The 21437-nt window shown below is 39.1% G+C and overlaps 1 protein-coding gene across 2 annotated transcripts; it reads right to left on the minus strand.

Moving 5' to 3' along the window:
* Window positions 1-18717: 18717 nt before the first annotated feature.
* LOC104099001 (probable purine permease 11) lies at window positions 18718-21340 on the minus strand. Of its 2 annotated transcripts, none has more exons than XM_009605863.4 (2): window positions 21178-21340; window positions 18718-20022 (listed from the first exon to the last, which is right to left on the minus strand). In XM_009605863.4, exons 1-2 carry the CDS (start codon window positions 21182-21184, stop codon window positions 18926-18928), a joined length of 1104 nt encoding a protein of 367 aa, XP_009604158.1. In that variant the 5' UTR covers window positions 21185-21340; the 3' UTR covers window positions 18718-18925. The 2 variants fall into 2 exon arrangements, with proteins under 2 accessions (XP_009604158.1, XP_009604157.1); XM_009605862.4 differs by having other exon boundaries at window positions 18718-20025; window positions 21178-21337.
* Window positions 21341-21437: the final 97 nt, after the last annotated feature.

The raw sequence follows: 21437 nt of genomic DNA on the forward strand, positions 1-21437 counted from the left end.
CCAGTCCTCAACATCATACGAATTTAGTCAAAATCTCAAATCACATCAAACAATGCTAAACCCACGAATCACACCCCAATTCAAGCCTAATGAAACTAAGAAATTCCAACTTCTACATTCAACGCCGAAACCTATCAAATCAAGTCTGATTGACCTCAAATTTTTCACACAAGTCATAATTGACATAACAGAGGTATTTTAATTTTCAAAATCGGATTCCGACCCCGATATCAAAAAGTCAACTCCTCGGTCAAACTTCCAAACTTAAATTTCTATTTTTAGCCATTTCAAGCCTAATTTATCTACGGACTTCCAAATAATTTTTCGGACATGCTCCTAAATCCAAAATCACCATACGAAGCTATTGGAATCATCAAAACTCTATACCGGGGTCGTTTACACATAAATCGACATACGATCACTATTTTAACTTAAGCTTTAAGCCTTAGAACTAAGTGTTCCAATTCATTCCAAAAACCTTACCGGATCCGAACCAATCACCCCGGCGAGTCATATAGCAACTGTAAAGCATAAATTGAACAGTACATGGGGGAACGGAGCTGAAATACTCAAAATGACCGGTTGGGTCGTTACATATAGGCGGCTAAATTCATAGCCATAATTACCTCGATAACCGGCAAAAGTTATGTTGAATCATAGGATTACGCGTGTTCAGGGCATTAAATGCGGAGAGACGTGCGTCTAATCAAGCATTAGAAGCTTTCCAGAGTGGGTCAGTAAAATTCCCGCCAAAAAGAATGTTTCTACCAACTTTCCGGTGACACAAAGTTATGTCACCGGAAAGAAGGGGGACTATCTGTATAGGGTAAAATATGTTATATTAAATGATCGCATAAGGAAGAGACACGTGGAGCCGGAGACAGAGGATAGCTAAAACCAAGGGCAACTATTTCGAACATTACCGGAAAGAATGGTACTCATAAAGATGAAATAAATGCTTTCCCCCCGGTATATTCAATGAAGAATATTCTACAAGCATTAAGTACACGACCCGTTACAAGGAATATGGCATTCAGTGCCTGCCGTTACATATTCCTCAATGGCCCTCATAATTGACATTAAAGAGGGGCTTGATCCTAGGACCTTGTTCCCTAGGTGCAGTTATAAATAGTGAGCTTTATTATCATTGTAAAGGACACGAATTTTCTGGTAAACTTATGCTATAATCTATTCAAAGCTTAATACAATTTTATCTTCTTGCTTTTTTATTTCATTATTGTTGTACCCGGAAATCCTGCTCCCGAAACTACTGTTTTTGCTATTTCATCTTCATCTCAAAGCTAAGTATTGCATATTTATTTAATTCTTCTATTATTTTAGGATCAAATTAATTCACTTGTCTATTATTTCAGGATATTAAAGAGGGCTTTATCCTAGGACCTTGTTCCCTAGGTGCAGCTATAACTAGTGAGCTCTATTATCATTGTAAAGGACACAAATTTTCTGGCAAACTTACGCTATAATCTATTCAAAGCTTAATTCAATTTTATCTTCTTACTTTTTGATTTCTTTGTTGTTGTGCCCAGAAGCCCTGCTCCCGGAACTACTGTTTCTGCTATTTCATCTTCATCTCAAGGCTAAGTATTGCATATTTATTTAATTCTTCTATTATTTCAGAATCAAATTAATTCACTTGTCTAGAAATCACGTATAAATTTAACTGTACTATTTTACGAGTAGACAACATATATACTGAGTTGTAACTTATTACTTGCAAGACTATAATCTTTTTGAGCAAAATAAGGTTTCACAATTGGAAAGTCAGACTTTGCTATATTTTCAAATTTCAAAATTTAGTACTAGGGTTTATTTTCAAAAATTTTTAATAATGTATTTATTTCACTTTGAAAATGATCTTCTTAACCTTTAGTAACGAGAAACATGTTATGTAAGGAGTCAGCAGGCATGCCTCGACTTCCTAAAATTTAAGAACTATATCGGACAAATGCTTCAAAACTTTGTAATTCACTTTAATCTTGATAAAGTCGATCATATGCCACTTTAATTTGTAACCTATCGAGTCAGACGCTGATATATCAAGCAGTCAATTACAACTATCCCTTAACTAGGCTCTACCAATGAATACACGAGGAACCGAAAGGGTTAAGCACACCCCTATAGATTTCACGGGTCAATAAATATAAAAATTAGTTAATACAATGAATGCTATTTTCTTCGTCAATGTCATCACAATCAAACATGTTCTTCCTCTAAAATATTCTAAACAAAGAATTAGACAATTAAAATTGCTTATTGTGATTGCTTAAGACAGACAACCGTTCTACTTATATTCCGGAAATTATAAAATGAAAAAGTTAATCAATATACATTAGACAAACTAAACCTTACACAGTTGACAAAACAGCATAAAATTTTCAGATCTATTTATGTGAAAGATAAAGATAAAAGAAAGAGGAGAAAGAGTGGACGTGAGAAATGCAACGTCAAAGAAATACCAATTAGTGAATCCTAATTTATTGGATCGAGCGTTGGATGGTGCGGAAGAATTTGGGCATATGTTTTGAGTCCTGAAGTTAGTTTTATTACTATTTCAGTTCTTTAGATTTAATTATTATTCAAATCTCTTTTAACGAGAGACTAAGACGTGGTGGGTTGCTGAGCTGACCATTTGTTATATTTAGTATTTAATTTGGAGGTATCTTTACCTAAATAGCCGTCCGATTTTACTATTTACTATTTTAACTAGAGAATACATTCCAAAACTCAAATTAGTAATATCATTTTGAAAAATAAGCGTATCACAATTAAGAAAAGATATAATAAAATAAATGAAAATTTAAAAAGCTCATAGCATGTGTATAAATGTTACTGAGTGCAGCAGAATGACAAAGAATCCTCGTCCTAATCAAATGTCTTGAATTCGAGTCGTGGAATGAAGTCATTTTTGGTTTAAAAAAATGTTAATGTATACGGTCGAAATCGGGCATATCCGATTTCGTTGGTAGGGGAGTTGCCCCGAGGGTAACCTCATAATAGATCGAGCACGAAGATAGAACATCAAGCCTCAAGATCGAAGTGTTCATTGAGATCGAGGCCAGCAACATTCGAGATCAAGCATGACTAACTTCAAGTAAGGCGTAATAACAGAATGGCGAGATATCAGTAACCGGTCGAAGATCACGGCGGAAATTCCGAAACAGATCAAATCAAAGCGGTTATTAGTGCCAATCATGGGATCTACTTACGTTATTAGAGTTGTAACTTATTTAGGATTCCTCTATTATATAAAGAGGTATCCCATTCACTTGTAAGGAAGAGAATCATTATTCACTGATAAGGATATACACATACGCTGCTTTCTTTGTTTTACTTACTATTCATCACTGTTCATTGTTATTTGATCCATCTTCTATTGTTCTTATTATCTAACCTCAAGACTATCTCGAATCGAGGTCGAGTCATTATTTGCAGACCGGTTTGATTCATTTTATTGTGTAATTTATCTATTTAATTTATTGTTTATCAATTGGTACTGGGTTAAATCACATAACCTTAAAAGCACAACATAAGTTTAATTGTTACTCAATTTTTAGGGTAAACAGTTTGGCGCCCACCGTGGGGCTAAGGATAATAGTGATTGTTCAGTACTGATTCTGGTAAAATACATTATTTTACGCTTGTTCTTGTCAAGTATATTTGCTTTCGGGTTAAAACATGTCAAACTCATAAAACGCATCCACACACAGTAACAATGGCCTCAGATTCCACGGTGAAAACAAATATGTGATTGCTCCAGGAGTTGAGGTGCCACAGGCTAATCTCGGGGGAGCATTGCCAACCCAGTCGATGTCAGTTTGCACGTTGCTCTAAATGCGAACCTAGGCACAGATCTCGATGAGAGTGTACGCAGAGAAGGCCGATCTAGTGACTAAGGAACACAGGGCGGAGGAGACGAAGGAGTCAGTCTCCAAGTGATATTCGAGATGCTTCAGACTCAGCAAGCCGCTATTGCTCAGTTACAAAATCAATAGAGCTCTGAATAGGGTCGAGCCGGAAATTACTCGTTGTACCGAGCCAGTATCGGAAAGGTCGAATGGTAATGAATCGGGGACTGATCCTGCGGTAATTAAAATGCTCGAGGAGCTCACCAAAAGAATTGAATCAGGGGAGAAGAGAATCGAAGCCAACGATAAAAAAGTGGAGACATACAACTCTCGAGTTGATCAGATGCCGGGGGCACCGCCAATCTTGAAAGGGATGGATTCGAAGAAGTTTGTACAAAAGTTGTTTCCTCCAAGTGCGGCTCCGAAGCCTATTCCAAAGAAGTTTCGTATGCCAAACATACCCAAATATAATGGGACCACTGATCCCAATGAGCATGTTACTTCATATACATGCGCCATCAAGGGTAACGATTTAGAAGATGATGAAATCGAATCTGTGCTGTTGAAAAAATTCTGAGAGACCTTTTCGAAGGGAGCAATGATTTGGTATCACAAACTGCCACCAAATTCCATCGACTCATTTGCCATGTTAGCAAATTCTTTCATAAAGGCACACGTCGGGGCCATAAAGGTCGCAACGAGGAAATCAAACCTTTTCAACGTAAGACAAAGGGATAATGAAATGCTAAGGGAGTTCGTGTCCCGATTTCAAATAGAACGCATGGAGTTGCCACCGATCACAGATGATTGGGCCGTTCAAGCTTTCACCCAAGGGTTGAACGAGCGGAGTTCGATAGCATAATGTCAGTTGAAACAAAATTTGATCGAGTATCCAGCTGTAACTTGGGCAGATGAGCACAATCAATATCAATCGAAGATCAGGGTCGAGGACGACCAATTAGGAGCCCCTTCTGGTTCAGTACATCCAAAAAGGTTAGCAGTTAAAAACCAGAGGGACGTCGACAGAGAGCCAAGATCGAACAGAGACCGATATCAACCATATACCGCAGATCGAAGGAACAATGGTTCAGGACGCAATTCCGCTCGGAACGATTGAAGAAGTGATCGAGGACAGAATTCTCGGGGACTTATGAGAAAAAGTGGTTTTGACAAGTATGTCGATCCCACAGAGGCACCTCGGTTATTGGAATATAACTTTAGCATCAATGCATCGGGCATTGTATCGGCAATCGGAAGGATCAAAGATACTAGGTGGCCCAAACCCATATAAACTGATCCTTCCCAAAGAAACCCAAATTTGATGTGCAAGTATCATGGCACGCATGGTCACAAGACCAAGGATTCCAGGAAATTAAGGTAGGAGGTAGCCCGTCTATTCAATGAGGGCCACCTTCGAGAGTTCCTCAGCGATCGAGCCAAGAATCATTTCAGAGAAAGGGACGCCAACAGGAAAAATGAACAGGGGGAACCCCAACATGTCATTCATATGATCGTCGGTGGGGTCGACATTCCACAGGGACCCATATTCAAACGCACTAAGGTATCAATCACTAGGGAAATACGAACCCGAGATTATATGCCCGAAGGCACTTTATCATTCAACGACGAAGAAGCAGAAGGCATTTCTCAGCCCCACAACGACGCTCTAGTAATTTCTATCTTATTAAATAAAGTTCAAGTTAAACGTATTTTAGTGGATCCAGGTAGCTCGGCGAATATCATCCGATCGAGGGGTCGTGGAGCAGCTCGGCCTGCAAAATCAAATTGTGCCCGCAGCTCGGGTCTTAAACAGCTTCAATATGGCCAGTGAAACAACTAAAGGGGAGATTATTCTACTGGTGAACGTGGCTGGAACCATTCAAGATACCAAGTTCCACGTAATCGAGGGCGACATGAGGTACAATGCCCTACTTGGAAGGCCTTAGATCCACAATATGAGGGCAGTCCCTTCGACTCTTCACCAAATAATGAAATTCCGACATCGGACGGTGTAAAAATAGTATACGGGGAGCAGCATGCTGCAAAGGAAATGTTTGCGGTTGATGAGGTAATGCCAATATCGACACTATCAACCTTGGAAAGGTCGAGCATCAAAGGTAAACAGGAAGTCAAATAGCAATCACAGCCACCAGCCTCGACCGAATCAGGAAAGCAGGAGACACAAGAAGAAGAGGAGGATTTTCTGACCCCTAGAACTTTTATTGTTCCCGAAGATTCTGACGCCACCAAATCAACGGTCGAAGAGCTGGAATAGGTTATATTGTTTGAGTACCTGCCCAAACGAAAGGTATACCTGGGAATGGGATTAACCCCCGAACTCAGCAAAAAGCTTATTCAATTTCTTATTGATAACATAGATTGTTTTGTTTGGTCCCATTTAGACATGACAAGGATCTCACCGGAGATACCGACGCATCGGCTAAGCCTGGACCCTAGGTTCAAAACGGTGAAGCAAAAGTGAAGACCCCAATCCGAGGTAAGGCACGCATTCATAAAGGACGAGGTAACTAAACTTCTCAAAATAGGGTCCATTCGGGAGGTGAAATATCCCGAATGGTTAGCCAATGTAGTTGTAGTCACTAAAAAGGGAACAAACTTAGAATGTGTGTAGATTATAAGGATTTAAACAAGGCGTGCCCCAAAGATTATTTTCCACTGCTTAACATCGATCGCATGATCGATGCCACGACTGGCCACGAGATCCTTACTTTTCTCGATGCCTATTCCGGGTACAATCAAATCCAAAAGAACCTGGAAGACCAAGAAAAGACTTCATTTATCACCAAGTATGGAACATATTATTATAATGTAATGCCCTTCGGGCTAAAAAATACAGGAGCTACTTACCAAAGCCTAGTAAATATAATGTTCGAAGAACAAATAGGTAAATAAATGAAAGTTTATATTGATGACATGCTAGTTAGGTCCCTGCGCGCAGAGGACCATTTGGCTAATTTGCAGGAAACGTTCGAGATTTGAGGAAATACAACATGAAGCTCAACCCCGAGAAATGTGCTTTCGGGGTAGGTTCGGGCAAGTTCCTTGGCTTCATGGTATCGAATCGGGGGATCGAGATCAACCCCGATAAAATCAAGGCCATCGAAGACATCACCATCGTAGACAGTGTAAAAGCCGTGCACAGGCTAACTGGACGGATAGCTGCCTTAGGCCGATTCATTTCGATGTCGTCGGATCGAAGCCACATATTTTTCTCTCTACTCAAAAAGAAGAACGATTTCCCTTGGACCCTGGAATGCCGACAGGCATTGGAGGAATTGAAGTGATACCTATCGAGCCCACCACTGCTTCACACTCCAAAGGCAGATGAGAAACTTTACTTGTACTTGGTAGTATCATAAATCGCGGTAAGTGGTGTCCTAGTTCGAGAAGAGCAAGGTACGCAATTTCCCGTTTATTATGTAAGTCGAACCTTAGGAGAAGCAGAAACTAGATATCCACACTTAGAGAAATTGGCACTTGCACTGATAAGTGCCTCTAGAAAGTTAAGACCATACTTTCAATGTCACCTGATATGTGTATTAACCACTTACCCACTTCGTAATATTTTGCACAAACCCGTACTATTGGGCCGATTAGCCGAATGGGCTATCGAACTCAATGGGTACGATATCGAATATCAAGCCCGGACGGCCATCAAGTCTCAAATTTTAGCGGACTTCGTGGCCGATTTCACGCCAACCCTCATACCCAAAGTTGAAAAGGAACTCTTGTTAAAATCGGGTACATCATCGGGAGTATGGACCCTTTTCACAGACGGTGCTTCGAATATGAAGGGGTCCTGGCTAGGCATCATTTTGAAGCCGCCCACGGGTAGCACTATTAGGCAATCTATCAAAACTTCTAGGTTGACTAACAATGAGGTCGAGTACGAGGTCATGATTGCAGGTCTCGAGCTAGCTAAAAGCTTGGGAGCATAAGTCATTGAAGCGAAGTGTGACTCTTTACTGGTGGTGAACCAAGTAAACAAAACCTTCGAAGTTCGAGAGGATAGAATGCAAAGGTATTTGGACAAGCTGCAGGTAACCTTGCACCGTTTCAAGGAATGGAATTTACAGCATGTACCTAGAGAACAAAACAGTGAGGCTGATGCACTTGCAAATTTAGGGTCATCGGTCAAGGAAGATGAGATCAGATCAGGGATTGTCGTTCAACTCTCGAGATTCGTGATCGAGGAAGGTCATGCTGAGATAAACTCTACAAGCTTAACCTTGGATTGGAGGAATAAATATATTGAATACTTGAAGAACGGAAAGCTCCCATCGGACCCTAAAGAGTCGAGGGCCCTACGAACCAAAGCTGCTCGATTCACATTGGCTGAAGATGGAACATTATACAGAAGGACATTCGATGGACCATTGGCAGTATGCTTAGGACCAGGAGACACCAATTATGTTTTACGAGAGGTCCATGAAGGCACTTATGGGAACTACTCCGGCGCCGAATCACTTATTCACAAAATCATTAGAGCAGGATACTATTGGGATAGCATGGAAAAAGATACTAAGGAGTTTGTTTGAAAATCTGATAAATGTCAAAGGTTTGTACCGATGATCCATCATCCCGGAGAACAACTTCATTCAGTCTTATCCCCATGGCCATTCATGATATGGGGGATGGATATCGTCGGCCCTCTACTATCGGCCCCAGGTAAAGCTAAGTTCATTTTATTTATGACTGACTATTTCTCTAAATGGGTTGAAGCACAGGCGTTCGAGAAAGTGAGAGAGAAAGAGGTTATAGACTTAATCCGGGATCACATCGTATGTCGATTTGGGATACCTGCCGAATTAGTGTGTGATAATTGAAAACAATTTATCGACAGCAAAGTGACGAAATTCCTCGAAGACCACAAAATAAAAAGGATATTATCAACGTTATATCACCCTAGTGGGAACGGACAGGCCGAATCGACAAACAAGACTATCATTCAAAACCTAAAGAAAAGGTTGAACGATGCTAAGGGGAAATAGAGAGAAATTCTACCTGAAGTCCTTCGGGCATATCGAACAACATCAAAGTCCAGTACGGGGGCAACCTCGTTCTCCTTAGTATATGGCTCCGAACTTGATTCCAGTCGAAGTCGGGGAACCCAGTGCCAGGTTTTGACATACAACAGAAGAATCAAATCACAAGGCTATGAATACTAGCCTAGAATTATTGGATGAAAAACGAGAAGCCACACTCGTTCGAATGGTTGCACAAAAGCAACGAATCGAAAGATACTACAATAGGAGAACCAACCTTCGCCACTTCAGAGTGGAGGACTTAGTCCTGAGGAAAGTCTCCATCAACACTTGAGATACTAATGAAGGGAAGCTTGGCCCAAATTTGGAGGGACCCTACCAAAACCTCGACATCGTCGAAAAGGGATCTTATAAGCTCGGCACGATGGACGGCAAACAACTGCCAAATAATTAAAACATATCGCTTCTCAAATGGTATTATTTCTAAGACATCGAGACTTCAGGTTTTAAAGCATGTGTTGCACTCTTTTTCCCTTAGATCAGTTTTTGTCCCAAGTGGGTTTTTCTGGCGAGGTTTTTAACGAGGCAACAATTATGTGCTACCTAAGGACAATTCAATAGTATCCAAGGCTTCTTTACAATCAACCTCGAATACTGGGGGGCATCACCCTTGGATGTTACACTTTCGAGGAAAATACTTCGTGTCAAAGGGTTTTGATAGGGAAACTTTGTAATGGGCCAAACGGTCGAATGAACCGTGTCCATATAGATTAGTCGAGCCCCGATGGCAAAACATGTACGCATGTATAAATTATACAAAGAAGCATTCTTTCTATATCAAATATCTTGTATCCCAAAGAAACTCTTCTACTATACAAGCTCCATACTTATGATTTTATGAGAAATGGCTCAAGGGCCAAGTGCAAATATAATCGTACACTCGGGGACTGTCGTCGTCGATCGACATATTCGAGTAATCTAAACTCAAATCATAAGACTTCAAAGAGGCACCCCTCGATCTATAGGCCAAGTCCATCATTCTCGGGGACTAACACTTCGAACAATTTGGAAGTGTTATTGGGAAATAAGCCCAAGAGGCATACCCAAAGGCTACGGCCAAATTAAGGCGGCTCGAGACGTCTGAATCCCGCAATAAAAATAGCCCTTCAAATTCTTTGAAAAACCGATTAAAAAAGGCTATCCTCGGCAAATAATCAAAAGGGCTTCGATAAAATCAGCCCTCGAAAAACCTTAAGAGGTATCAAATTATCTTAACACAAACGTGCTAAGGCACAAAAAGCAAAGGGGTTTCAATCGATATCGAACCCTCAAAAAAAACCAATGGGTAAAGAATATGTGTTAAGGCATAAAATTGTTTTACTAAGTCTTCTAAGCCAAAAAAGGGAAAAAATAGCCATCTTTTAGAGGCCATATCGGCCCAATCTAATGAGCCTAAGGGCGATACACTTAGAGTTCGAGATTTTATTCTCACTCAATTCGGACCTAAGGGTTCCACTATTCTGAGCTCAAATAAAACTGATTTGAATATAGCTCGAGGATTCATCATTATTTGATATAAAACCTTAAAGGGTCTGTTACTGTGAGTTCGAAACTTACTCGAACTCGTCTATAAAAACAGTACAATTACGGCTTTGATCAAGCCATCCGAAATCAAAATCCCGAACATATTGTTGAGCTCGGGGACTCGCCCTCACTTAACTAAAAAACCTAAGGGTTTGTTCTACTATGAGTTCGAGCTATTGCTCACTTGATTATAGAGGCTACAGCAACCCGACTGCAACAAAGTTTTCACAAGGCAAAGGCAAAACAGAATTTATCATAAATCAGAAATCGGAGACGAAGCGGAAAGAAAAGGAATCTTTCATAGATGCAAAGTATTTACAAATACCACACAGGGTCTTACACAAAAAACAAAACGAGAAAAAATCCTAAGTGCCTAGTCCGCCTCGGGAGCCGCATCTTCGGGAGCTTCATCTTCTTCTCCTCCGCTCTCGGATCCATTCACAGAAACTTCATCATCGGAAAGCAAAGCTCTGGCCTCGTCCTCCAAAACCTTTGCACTCTCGATATGAGTCGTGAGGTCGAAGCCACGAGCATGTACCTCCTCAAGAGTCTCTCTTCGATACTGGCGCCTAGCATGCTCAGCAACTCGGGACAATCTAACCTCAGCAGCATTAGAAAATTCCTTTGCCCGAGTGTTAGCGGCTTCAGCGTCGGCTCGGTAGGAGGCCATGAGCGCCTCTACCTCGGATGTGGCCCTTGCAAGCTCAGCGACCAACCGAGTCTCGAGCTCTTTAACCTTCTAGACTCGGGCCAAGTTCTCCTCCTCCACACATTGGAGTTGATGCTCAACCGAAGACAGTTGGGCCTGAACCGTATCTTTCTCCGAGGCGAGACGGTCCATATTCTGCTTCCACCCCAAAGTCTCAGCCTCTTTCATCTTCGCCTCCTCATGAAGCTGCTCAACCAATTCGGCCTTCTACTGAAGCTACAGGATCAAAGTGTTAGTTGCCAATATCAAGTTAATACATAACAAGTTCCCAAAAATTTACATTACCCGTTCAATGAGCTCAGTCTGATCTTGATGAGCTCTTGTCAGCTCGGCTCGAATTCTCATGATCTCCTCTTCTTTTTGTGCATAGAGGAGTTTGAGGGTGTCTCTCTCCTCCGTAAGCTTTTTGAGATAGGCCTCATATCGGGCCAGCTCAGCTCGGTATTTGGAGGACGCTTCTCGATGGAGCATCGTAGCTTGTACAGAAAGGAAGGAAATCAAACTTAGAGAAATAAGAACAAACGCAAACATGGTAACATGGGCTGAAAATCACTTGGTTCAGAAGCAGTTGAGCCTTATCAAAAATACGTGATGCATCCAGGTCGGGAACATCATCGACCCCCGCGAAGCAGCCGTGAAATATATCATCCCCTTCGGGGTCGTCCCCACATCGGGGGTCCCCATAGACCGTGCATCCCGAAACTGCCCCTCAGAGAACGTGGGGCCGGGCGGCGAATCATCAATGTTAATTGCCCCGAGCGAGTCACTTTGGGCATTATCTTCTCTTTGAAAGGCCTCAGAACTAGACCCTTCGGGCACACCCGCCAGTTGCTCATCACGGCAGGAGGCATCATCAATACCCGATGATTCGGGGACTCTGCTAGGACCTTCCTCCGAGATCACCTCGGTCTGCGGCTGATCCTCCTCGACCGTCACTGGCTCAGCAGTTCTCAAAGCTTTGATACCTCCGTTCTTCCGAGCCACCAGCAGGCAGTCGGCATCTTCTCCCTCCTCGTCTTCATCTCGTAGTGTTTGGACTACATCGACAGACAGAACGGCGGGATCAGTCTTCGACTTTCGAGCCCTGCTTTTCCTGGGCTTTGGGGTATCTGGGGGCGAGGCCCTTCTCCTTTTCTTGTCTTTGGTCTGCTTCGGGACCTCCTCTTCCCTGGGGAGAGGTGGCCTTATGACGACATTGTCTACAAGACATGCATGAGAAGAAATCAAGTTTAAAAGAAGTATTTCACAGGAAAGCATCAAACACGGACAGGGGAACTTACCATGATTTTTGGCCTCCCAACAACCCTTGGCCAAATCGCACCACGAGCGCTCAGCATACGAAGAGCTTGAAACCAGTTGTTGAACCTAACCTGCAAGGTCCGGGACTGCACCAGGAAAGCAGGGGGAAGCTGCACCATAAAGAAGAATATAGATGAGAAGAGGTAAAGGAAACATAACAAGTAATCAAACGTTATCGGTGAGGTTCTACTTACTCTTCATGTTCCATTCTTCGGGGAATGGCATCTTCTCGATTAAATCAGAGGTCCTGAATCGGACAAACTGGCCCATCCATCCTCGGTCTTTGTCCTCGTCTATGCTAGAGAACAGCACCTTCGTGGCCCGATGCTGAAGTCTTATCAGTCCACCCCAATAAAGACGGGGGCTGTATAGCCTAATGAGATGATCGAGGGTGAAAGACATCCCCTCGGCCTTGCTCGAGAAGAATCTGAGCAAAATGACAATGCGCCAAAAAGAGGGGTAGATCTGGCCTAAGGTTACTCGGTATTGGGGCAGAAGTCAATTATGACAGGATCGACAGAACCCAGTGTGAAAGGGTAAGTATTCACACTTAAGAACCCTTTCACATGAGTGGTGATGTCCTCCTCGGGGGTAGGAATCACCACCTCTTTATTCTCCCAGTGGCAGTCGTTTTTCACCTGCTCGATATCGCCTTCGAATATCGAACAGATGTATCTAGACATAGGCTCGCATCAGCCAGGAACCGAAGTGGGTTTTTCGACTTTAAAGTTGGAAGTAAGTTCACATGGCCCGGGGATACACTCTTCGATACGTGGCTCCACCGGTGTTTTGTGACCGGCCGGCCGTGATGAGGAGGCCTTTTCTTCTTGAGGAACGGTCTTTGATGTTTTTTCCATTGCTATATGAGGTTTAAGGAAGAAAAAGACATAATTTGTGTTTTAATAAGAGATTGGCAAACGAAAACCGACAAAGTTGACGAACTTGAAGAGAATATAAGAGCTTTTGAAGATTAGAAGAAGTTTGAAAGTAAAGTTTGAGAAGATTATGAAGGTGGTCTATTTATAATAGCCACTTTGATGGTTTGAAAGCAATGGTGGCCGACCATCAACTAGCGTTAATTAATGACCTCGGAAACTGTGCAGACACGACGCTTCAATCACTTCTGTCGCTTACGTCACGATGTTGACGTCATAACTGATCGAGGTATTAAATCGAAGTCTCAAATTCGTTTCTTCTCGTTACACTCCAAAAAATGAGGGGACTATCTGTATACGGTCGAAATCGGGCATATCCGATTTCGTTGGCAGGGGAGTTGCCCCGAGGGTAACCTCATAATAGATCGGACTCGAGCTCGAAGATAGAACATCAATCCTGGAGATCGAAGTGTTTATTGAGATCGAGGCCAGCAATAATCGAGATCAAGCATGACTGACTTCGAGTAAGGCGTAATAACGGAATGGCGAGATATCAGTAACCGGTCGAAGATCACAGCAAATATCCCAGAACATATCAAATCAAAGTAGTTATTAGTGCCAATCATGAGATCTACTTCCGTTATTAGAGTTGTACCTTATTTAGGATTCCTCTATTATATAAAGAGGGATCACATTCACTTGTAAGGAGTAGAATCATTATTCACTTATAAGAATATACACATACGCTACTTTCTTTATTTTACTTACTGTTCATCACTGTTCATTATTGTTTGTTCCATCCTCTACTGTTCTTATTAACTAACCTCGAGACTATCTCGAGTCGAGGTCGAGGCATTGTTTGCAGACCAGTTTGATTCATTTTATTGTCCAATTTATCTATTTAATTCGCTGTTTATCAATTGGTACTGGGTTAAATCACATATCCTTAAAATCACAATATAAGTTTAATTGTTACTCAATTTTTAGGATAAACAGTTAAAACTCCATATTGAGCTTTCTACGGCTGGAAATCCGATTAATGAGCTTAGGGCATTCCAAATACCCAATGGTTGAAAAATGTGTATAAACCGTTCAAAATTTTACTGTATACTATCATGCTCCTTTATTTTTTTCATCTTCTTATAGTATAAAAAAAAATAACTCAACTATCAAGCCGTAATGCAGATAATAAATTGAGAAAATTATCCTTTATAACCCCTCAAAATTTTAATAGCCCATATTTTTATTCATTGACAGAAAATGACCCTCCGGCCCAAACATATTACATCTAATAGCCCAAAATGTCTATTTTGTATATTTTTTTATATAGGGACAGTCTATTTTATATATTTGTTGTATAGTGACAGTTTATTTTGTATATTTTTTGTATAGTGATAGTCTATTTAGTATATATTTTGTATAGTGACAGTCTATTTCGTATATATTTTGTATAGTGACAGTCTATTGTATGTAAATTATATAATGACAGTATATTTTATATATTTTTTATAGTGGCAATCTATTTTGTATAGTGACAGTCTATTTAATATATTTTTTGTATAATGACAGTCTATTTTGTATATATTTTATATAGTGACAGTCTATTTTGTATATATTTTATATAGTGAAGACTATGCATGAGATAAAAAATTAAAAATTTAATAGTTTATAACAATAAGATCACTTTGTAGGAAACCATCCAAGCTTGACTGATTTTGTTGTATTATAAAATAAATAAAAAAGTATTTTTAGTGGATAATTTCTAAGATTTGAATGATGGTATATATTGAACCTTCTTCTCCATCAAAGTCCTTCCTTATTTTTACTTGAGTGTTCTTCCCTAAATCATAAAAACAGGAAGTTAGTGAAGTGTGACCAAGAAAAGTCAAACGAACAAAAAACAGCAACCAACAAATGAAAATTTTGGAAGAAAACAAAAGGGGCTTCAAATGAAGAAAACTCAGAACTATTCATGAAATTCGAGCCCTCTTTCTCCCTTCTTTCCCCCTCTCACTTCGATCGCGGACCCATTTTTCTTCCCCCTTTCTCCCAAACCCTAAGTTCAAAACCCCCCAAATCTCTATACATATATCAATTCAATTCAATCCACACACATATAGATAGATATATAGAGCCAGGTCGAAAGAGAAAGGAAGGAAAATAGAGAGAGAGAGGGGGGGGTTCATGGCGGCGACAACACTGTATTTTCGTGATAGTTGGGTCGGTGGCTAGCCTTTTAATTAGTTTTGGGCTATAAAATGCATACTGCAATTTTGTGGCTAGCGGTTAATATCGGTTTCTAGCGGCTGGCCATAAATGAAGTTTGCTCTAATAAATTACTAATGACGAAGGAAGCACAAAGAAAGGCCCAAATCCCCCCTCTTCGACTTGACGTGATTCAGAAAGCACAAATTAAATGTGAAATAGTACGGGCTAGTCAGTTTTCAAAATGGTAATTGAAAAATAGTCAGCGTTTGCAAAGTCATTGAAAAATAGCTACTATTTTGCTGCAACAAGGAAAGTTCCAGCATAATATACTGTAGATTGGTGCACCTGTATATGAACTTCCAACATATTATACTGGAACTCCAGCACACGGAAAGTTCCAGCATAATATACTAGAGATTGGAGCACATGTGTATGAACTTTCAGCATATTATGCTGGAAGTTCACATGTAAAAAAATCGAACTCCAGTATATTATGCTGGAATATTTTCCGGATTTTGAACAGTATTTTCGTTCAGATTTATCTTTACATGAAAAGTGGCTAAATTTTGATTACTTTTGAAACTGTGACTATTTTTCAATTAGCAACTTGTAAATCTGGCTATTTTTGAATTTCACCCAAATTAAATGCCTTTATAGTGGCTATATATACATGCTGCTAGTTTTCTCCTTCCTCTTAATTTATTTTAATACATCTATAAAGAAATATTTGAAGTATTTAAGGACCATAAGATTGTACACAAAAATTATTTAAAAAGCTTCACTGCGAGTATCAAGTTCTCAAGAAAAAGTTCAACATACTCAAAGGCTCATGGTGATTCGAACTTTGATATTAATCCGACATATTCAATTGGAAAAATTGTCTTAGTCAATTCATGTATTATGTTAGTGTACTCTTGGTCTAGTGCTTAATTAACGTATCAATTTGGAGGCATTGATATCAAGATAAGTTTTGTATGTACCTAATAAGTTTTGCGTAATGGTTGTGCATTTGTATTGGCCATATGTTGTTGGTGAACCAAGGTATACAAGAATTTGTCCTATAAATACGTACAAATAGGTTATAATTTTTAAATTAAAAATTAGTAAGAACTTTTCCATGCTACAATGCTATGATAATTCTTGTTTTTTTACTAAAGAAATGTATATACCTTTACTACAATAAGAGTTTACTTTAAGGATATTTTGTCATTTTTAATACTCCTATTCAAAGAGTGATAATATAAGTATTTATTTCACATAAAATGATACATAAATTACCATATAAGTTATATTAAAATTATTATAGCGATTAATAAACGTGCTAATTGAATGTTTTATGTGTAATGCACAATGGGCTAAAACGGCCCAAAGATATTTTTAACATCATGTGATATTATACGCTTTGGGCCAAGTCCGCATGATTTTCTCAAAAAGGTTCACGCCATTAAGAGTATCCAACTCCTTATAAGTAGATTATTTTTCTTTTCTATTTTCCATGTGGGACTTTATTCATTCACACACCCAACAATCTCTATTTTGAACTAAGTTCCACATGACCCATCACCATTCATGGGCTAATTTGGACATTAACTAGGGCTATTATCACTTTTAGCTCGCGCCAGAAACTATTTACATTCGGTAGCTGAAAAAGTGTATAAAATTTGTATAATTTTTGTATATAACATACATAATGTACATATATACAAAAAATATATATATATATTCGGCTATTATTTTGAGAGCGGCTATACAATGTCATTTTTCCCATTAACTAAGTGTCACGCATATGATTTGAGTATTTATGGTCATCAAAGCCAGAGGAGAGGTTGTATATGCGTCTTTGAAACTACGGGTAAAGGTAGTAAATCGGCCCATAGACGGATAAAGGCACTAAACAAGGCACTGCGCCATCACTCTGCCATCTCCATGCTCGTTTCGCCAAACCATTAACTCTGATACCGATTGTTAGGATCGAAACACTGTCTTATATATCCACAAACTTGTTGGTGCTCAAAATCTCAATTTCAATATACCAAAATGGAGTACCTATCATTGCCAAGGAAGAATGCTTGTTTGATAATCTACATTTAATAATCAACATTTAACAGAATGGAGGATTTTCAAGGATAATTAAATATGGTTCATAGTCAATGTCCTTATTTACACGGAAAGGTACCATTTGGAAGATATCTTTTTTTTTATGGATATGTTGTAGATTATGGAATATTTTATGATTTCATATGTAATTATGGAAATTTCCCGAAAATAGATGAATATCTTCTATACATGAACAATTAGATGATAGTACTCTTAAAAGCTAGTAAAGTAGAAAAGAAGTTATATCATAAATGGATGATAATAGCATTTATAGAGAGTAATTTCTGATGACTATTCTCTACTTCGAATGTCCATATTCTTGTAAATTACGTAATGAATCATGCGTGCCTGATTACATTGTACAAGAGTAGTAATAATCTTTAAGGATTTTATTGGTTAGTTAATGAGGCGAGAATATATGAAATTGTTCTTTTTCTTCCTCAACTTCAATACTCACTTTCAGATTGAAAAGGAAATTATACCAAAAAGTAATCCAAACTGAGAAAGACGTATCAATTTGGAATATATTCCTATATATTTATTGTTTTTCTTTTTTATAACTAAAATAAAATGCATTAATAGAGTAAAAAAGGAATATCTCAGCGGGGAAACAATTCTCGAATATAACGATGAGTGATCAATAACACCACGGCAATCTGACGTGCCTTTTCAAGAGAATCAGTCAAAATTAATTGTTTTACTTTGTGCTGCATTTTGCACAATAAAGATGGAAAATCTATTAGATTAGATAACAAAAAGAATTTCAACTTTGATACATTTTTTTTCTTCTTAGTGCATATTTTCCATGGGTTGACATAATTGTCATTTTCCATTCCGTTTTTTACAAAAAGAACATGGATAGTATACTCGTGTATGTATTAAATTCTCTCCCATTACTGCTCTGAATGGACTAAAGAGTCTAATTTTTTACAATAATTGTAAGCTTGATTCATATGCCAATACTTCTGAAAATTCCCCTCTTTTTTGTACTTCTGTTCTATCACGAATATCATATTTTTTACAGGGATTTTTGAATCCTAGACCTTACATCTAAATAATGTTAATCAAACCTCTTCTGCCACTAAACTGTTCATTGTTATTAATGACATGAAAAACAGAAGTTTGCTACTAAACTGCCATTCTATTAAACAGGCATTTGTAAATGATAGTTCTAATAGAGCAAAATTTCTAACTACAAACAAGTATCTAAATCTTTTTAGTCCAAAAACTCTTAACAATTCTTAAAACTATAGCCTATGCACTTGCCTGGGCTTAAAGACTTCAGCAAGATCTTGACTCGGTTGGAGCATCATCAACAGCGCTTGGTGCTTTCCTTGCCTTAAGATCATCGACGTAATTCTGGTATAAGTAAGTCCCGAAGCCCCAAATTGCCATCAGCATGGCGATTATCTTCACACCATTCATCTTGTCATGGAGGATTACGACAGCAGCAATAGGGGTGATCGCCAAGGAAAGCGTACTGATAACATTAGAGAACAATGAGGACACCACGAAAACCAAGCCTACAACCCCAACTGAGCAAATCTGCCAAGCTATAGCTGTCCAAACCAGAGTCATCACATACGAAAGTTTTCCAGCAGTAAAACTACCCATTTCTCCCTGCAAAGTCTTCCATTCTCCACTAGCGAAAAGACCCACAATAGAGACACCGGTGGCTACAAGTGCTGTGTAAATTTGCATCTCCAGAACAACAGAAAATGTTTCTTTCTTTAAAACCTTTTGGAATGAAAGCTGCATAAGAGAAAGCAAGAGAGCGTACATAGCTGAAGCACCAAGAGTAGCTAGAAATCCAATGACATATTTCCACTTAGTTACGCCTGAAGGCATATCCGTATCATCGTTCACAGCAAGAAGAGCAGTAGATAAAGAAAGCACGACCACAGAATTCATGATCAATGCTGTGAACTTCTGACCGTTTAGGAAGAAAGAAAGGACTGCGCTGAAAATCAATTGCGTTGCACAAATAAGGGAATACGTAGAAGCAGAGAGATACAATAGTCCGATGGAATATAGCATGTTATCTCCTGCAACCATTGCACCAATTACGAAATAGACTACGCTAACTGTGATGAAAGAAGCTCGATTGGAGCCTTCTGAATCATTTTGAGGAGAAGTAATGAAAAGGTAAGGAATGAAAAGAACAGGAAAAGCAGCTGTTTGGACGAGAGTGGCCATCCATTTACTATTACCACCCTTGTCATAGTAAAATCGTCCCAAAATAACAGCAGCAGCTTGACCAGCAAGCAAGAAAATAATGTTGAGTGCCAATAGAAGCCAAAAGTGCAGACGGTTCAGCTTCGCCAGCGGATGCTGCCCATTTGAGGCACCATCTTTTCCCAAAATTGGTTGCTGATTATCTGCTGTTAGAACAAGAGGACATAATGAGAGTGGTATTCCCAAATACAAAGAACACAACCGATCATGTAACCAAAGACATAATACAAGAGAGGTTATAGATGGAACTTCTGAAAATAGCCATTGATTGCAAGTAGACAATTGTCCTCTCTCCTCTAATATCCCATATATAGTGTAACAGAAATATACCTCAAATTCATAGTCTCTTTGTATCCAAATATCCTTTTAACAAGCACAAGCAATTATTAAGGACAACAATTGAGAAGTAATGCAAGAACAACAACTACTATTATGTCCCATTACCAAACAGAAGCAATCCAGCCTTTTCTTTAAATTTCTTGGGGGTGCTCATTACAGAGGAGGAGCCAGATTTATGGGCTCTAAACTTGCCATTGAACCCATAGCTCATCTTAGTTATTGGGTTCGCTATTAAATATTTATATATTTAATAAATTTCTTTATATAAATACCATGTCTAAGCAAAAGCTACTGGATTCATCCGAACCCGTACATATACTCTAGCTCCGCTCCTGGTGCTCAAATGTGATGACTTCGTGGACTAAGATGGATTACTGGATTAAAAATCTAGAGAAAGGACACATTATTTTTCATTAGCACTCAAAAACATCCTAGTGCAGTTCACAAAAAAGTGCTTTTAACTTCAGCTAAATTTTGACTCCACCATTTAAAAGAAAAAGAAAATAAAGCTTACCCCACAGCGACCTGAAGTGTATGATATAACAATAGCTCAGAGCTGAATATGTAAAAACTTACAGTCGTACTTGCCAAAAGGGAAAAAAAAACTATTTTATCATTTTCCCTTCTATTTTTACTGCTTAACCAAAAAAAAGATAAGATTTTTATCAAATTTATGGATGATACTCAAAGAGAATTACTGGAAATCAATTCTTTATTCATAATTAGGGAAACAAAAGTTATATGGATCCATTCGATCCGCTTATCACAACGCAACCCAAAATACTAAAACAACAGAGTGATCAGAAAATAAACAGAAAAATCATGCCACAGAAACCCAAAATTCCCTTTTCAATTTGAAACAACCCATTGACCATAAATAAACGAAAAACCCACGAAGTATAAACAAAAATTGAATAAGATTTTATGTGAACATACAGAAAAAAGATGAAAAAGAGGACCTGTCATGGTGGAAAAAAAGGAAGAAATTTGGTCAAACGGCCACAGCTCAGCAGCCTTAAGTCTGAGAGAAGAACGGAACTTCAATAAAATACAAATAATTGACTGTTGCAAATTTAAAGGGCAAAACTTTTGGATGGAGGGTCTTCGACTAGATGGCCGAATGGCGAATTTACAAGTAGCACCCCCGGGACCCAAAACCAACCAGAACCCTCTACTTACCCCCTAAATATTACGTAAAACAAATTGTTAAAAAAAGGAA

This window comes from Nicotiana tomentosiformis, chromosome 1 (genome assembly GCF_000390325.3).
Source record: "Nicotiana tomentosiformis chromosome 1, ASM39032v3, whole genome shotgun sequence".
NCBI lineage: Eukaryota > Viridiplantae > Streptophyta > Magnoliopsida > Solanales > Solanaceae > Nicotiana > Nicotiana tomentosiformis.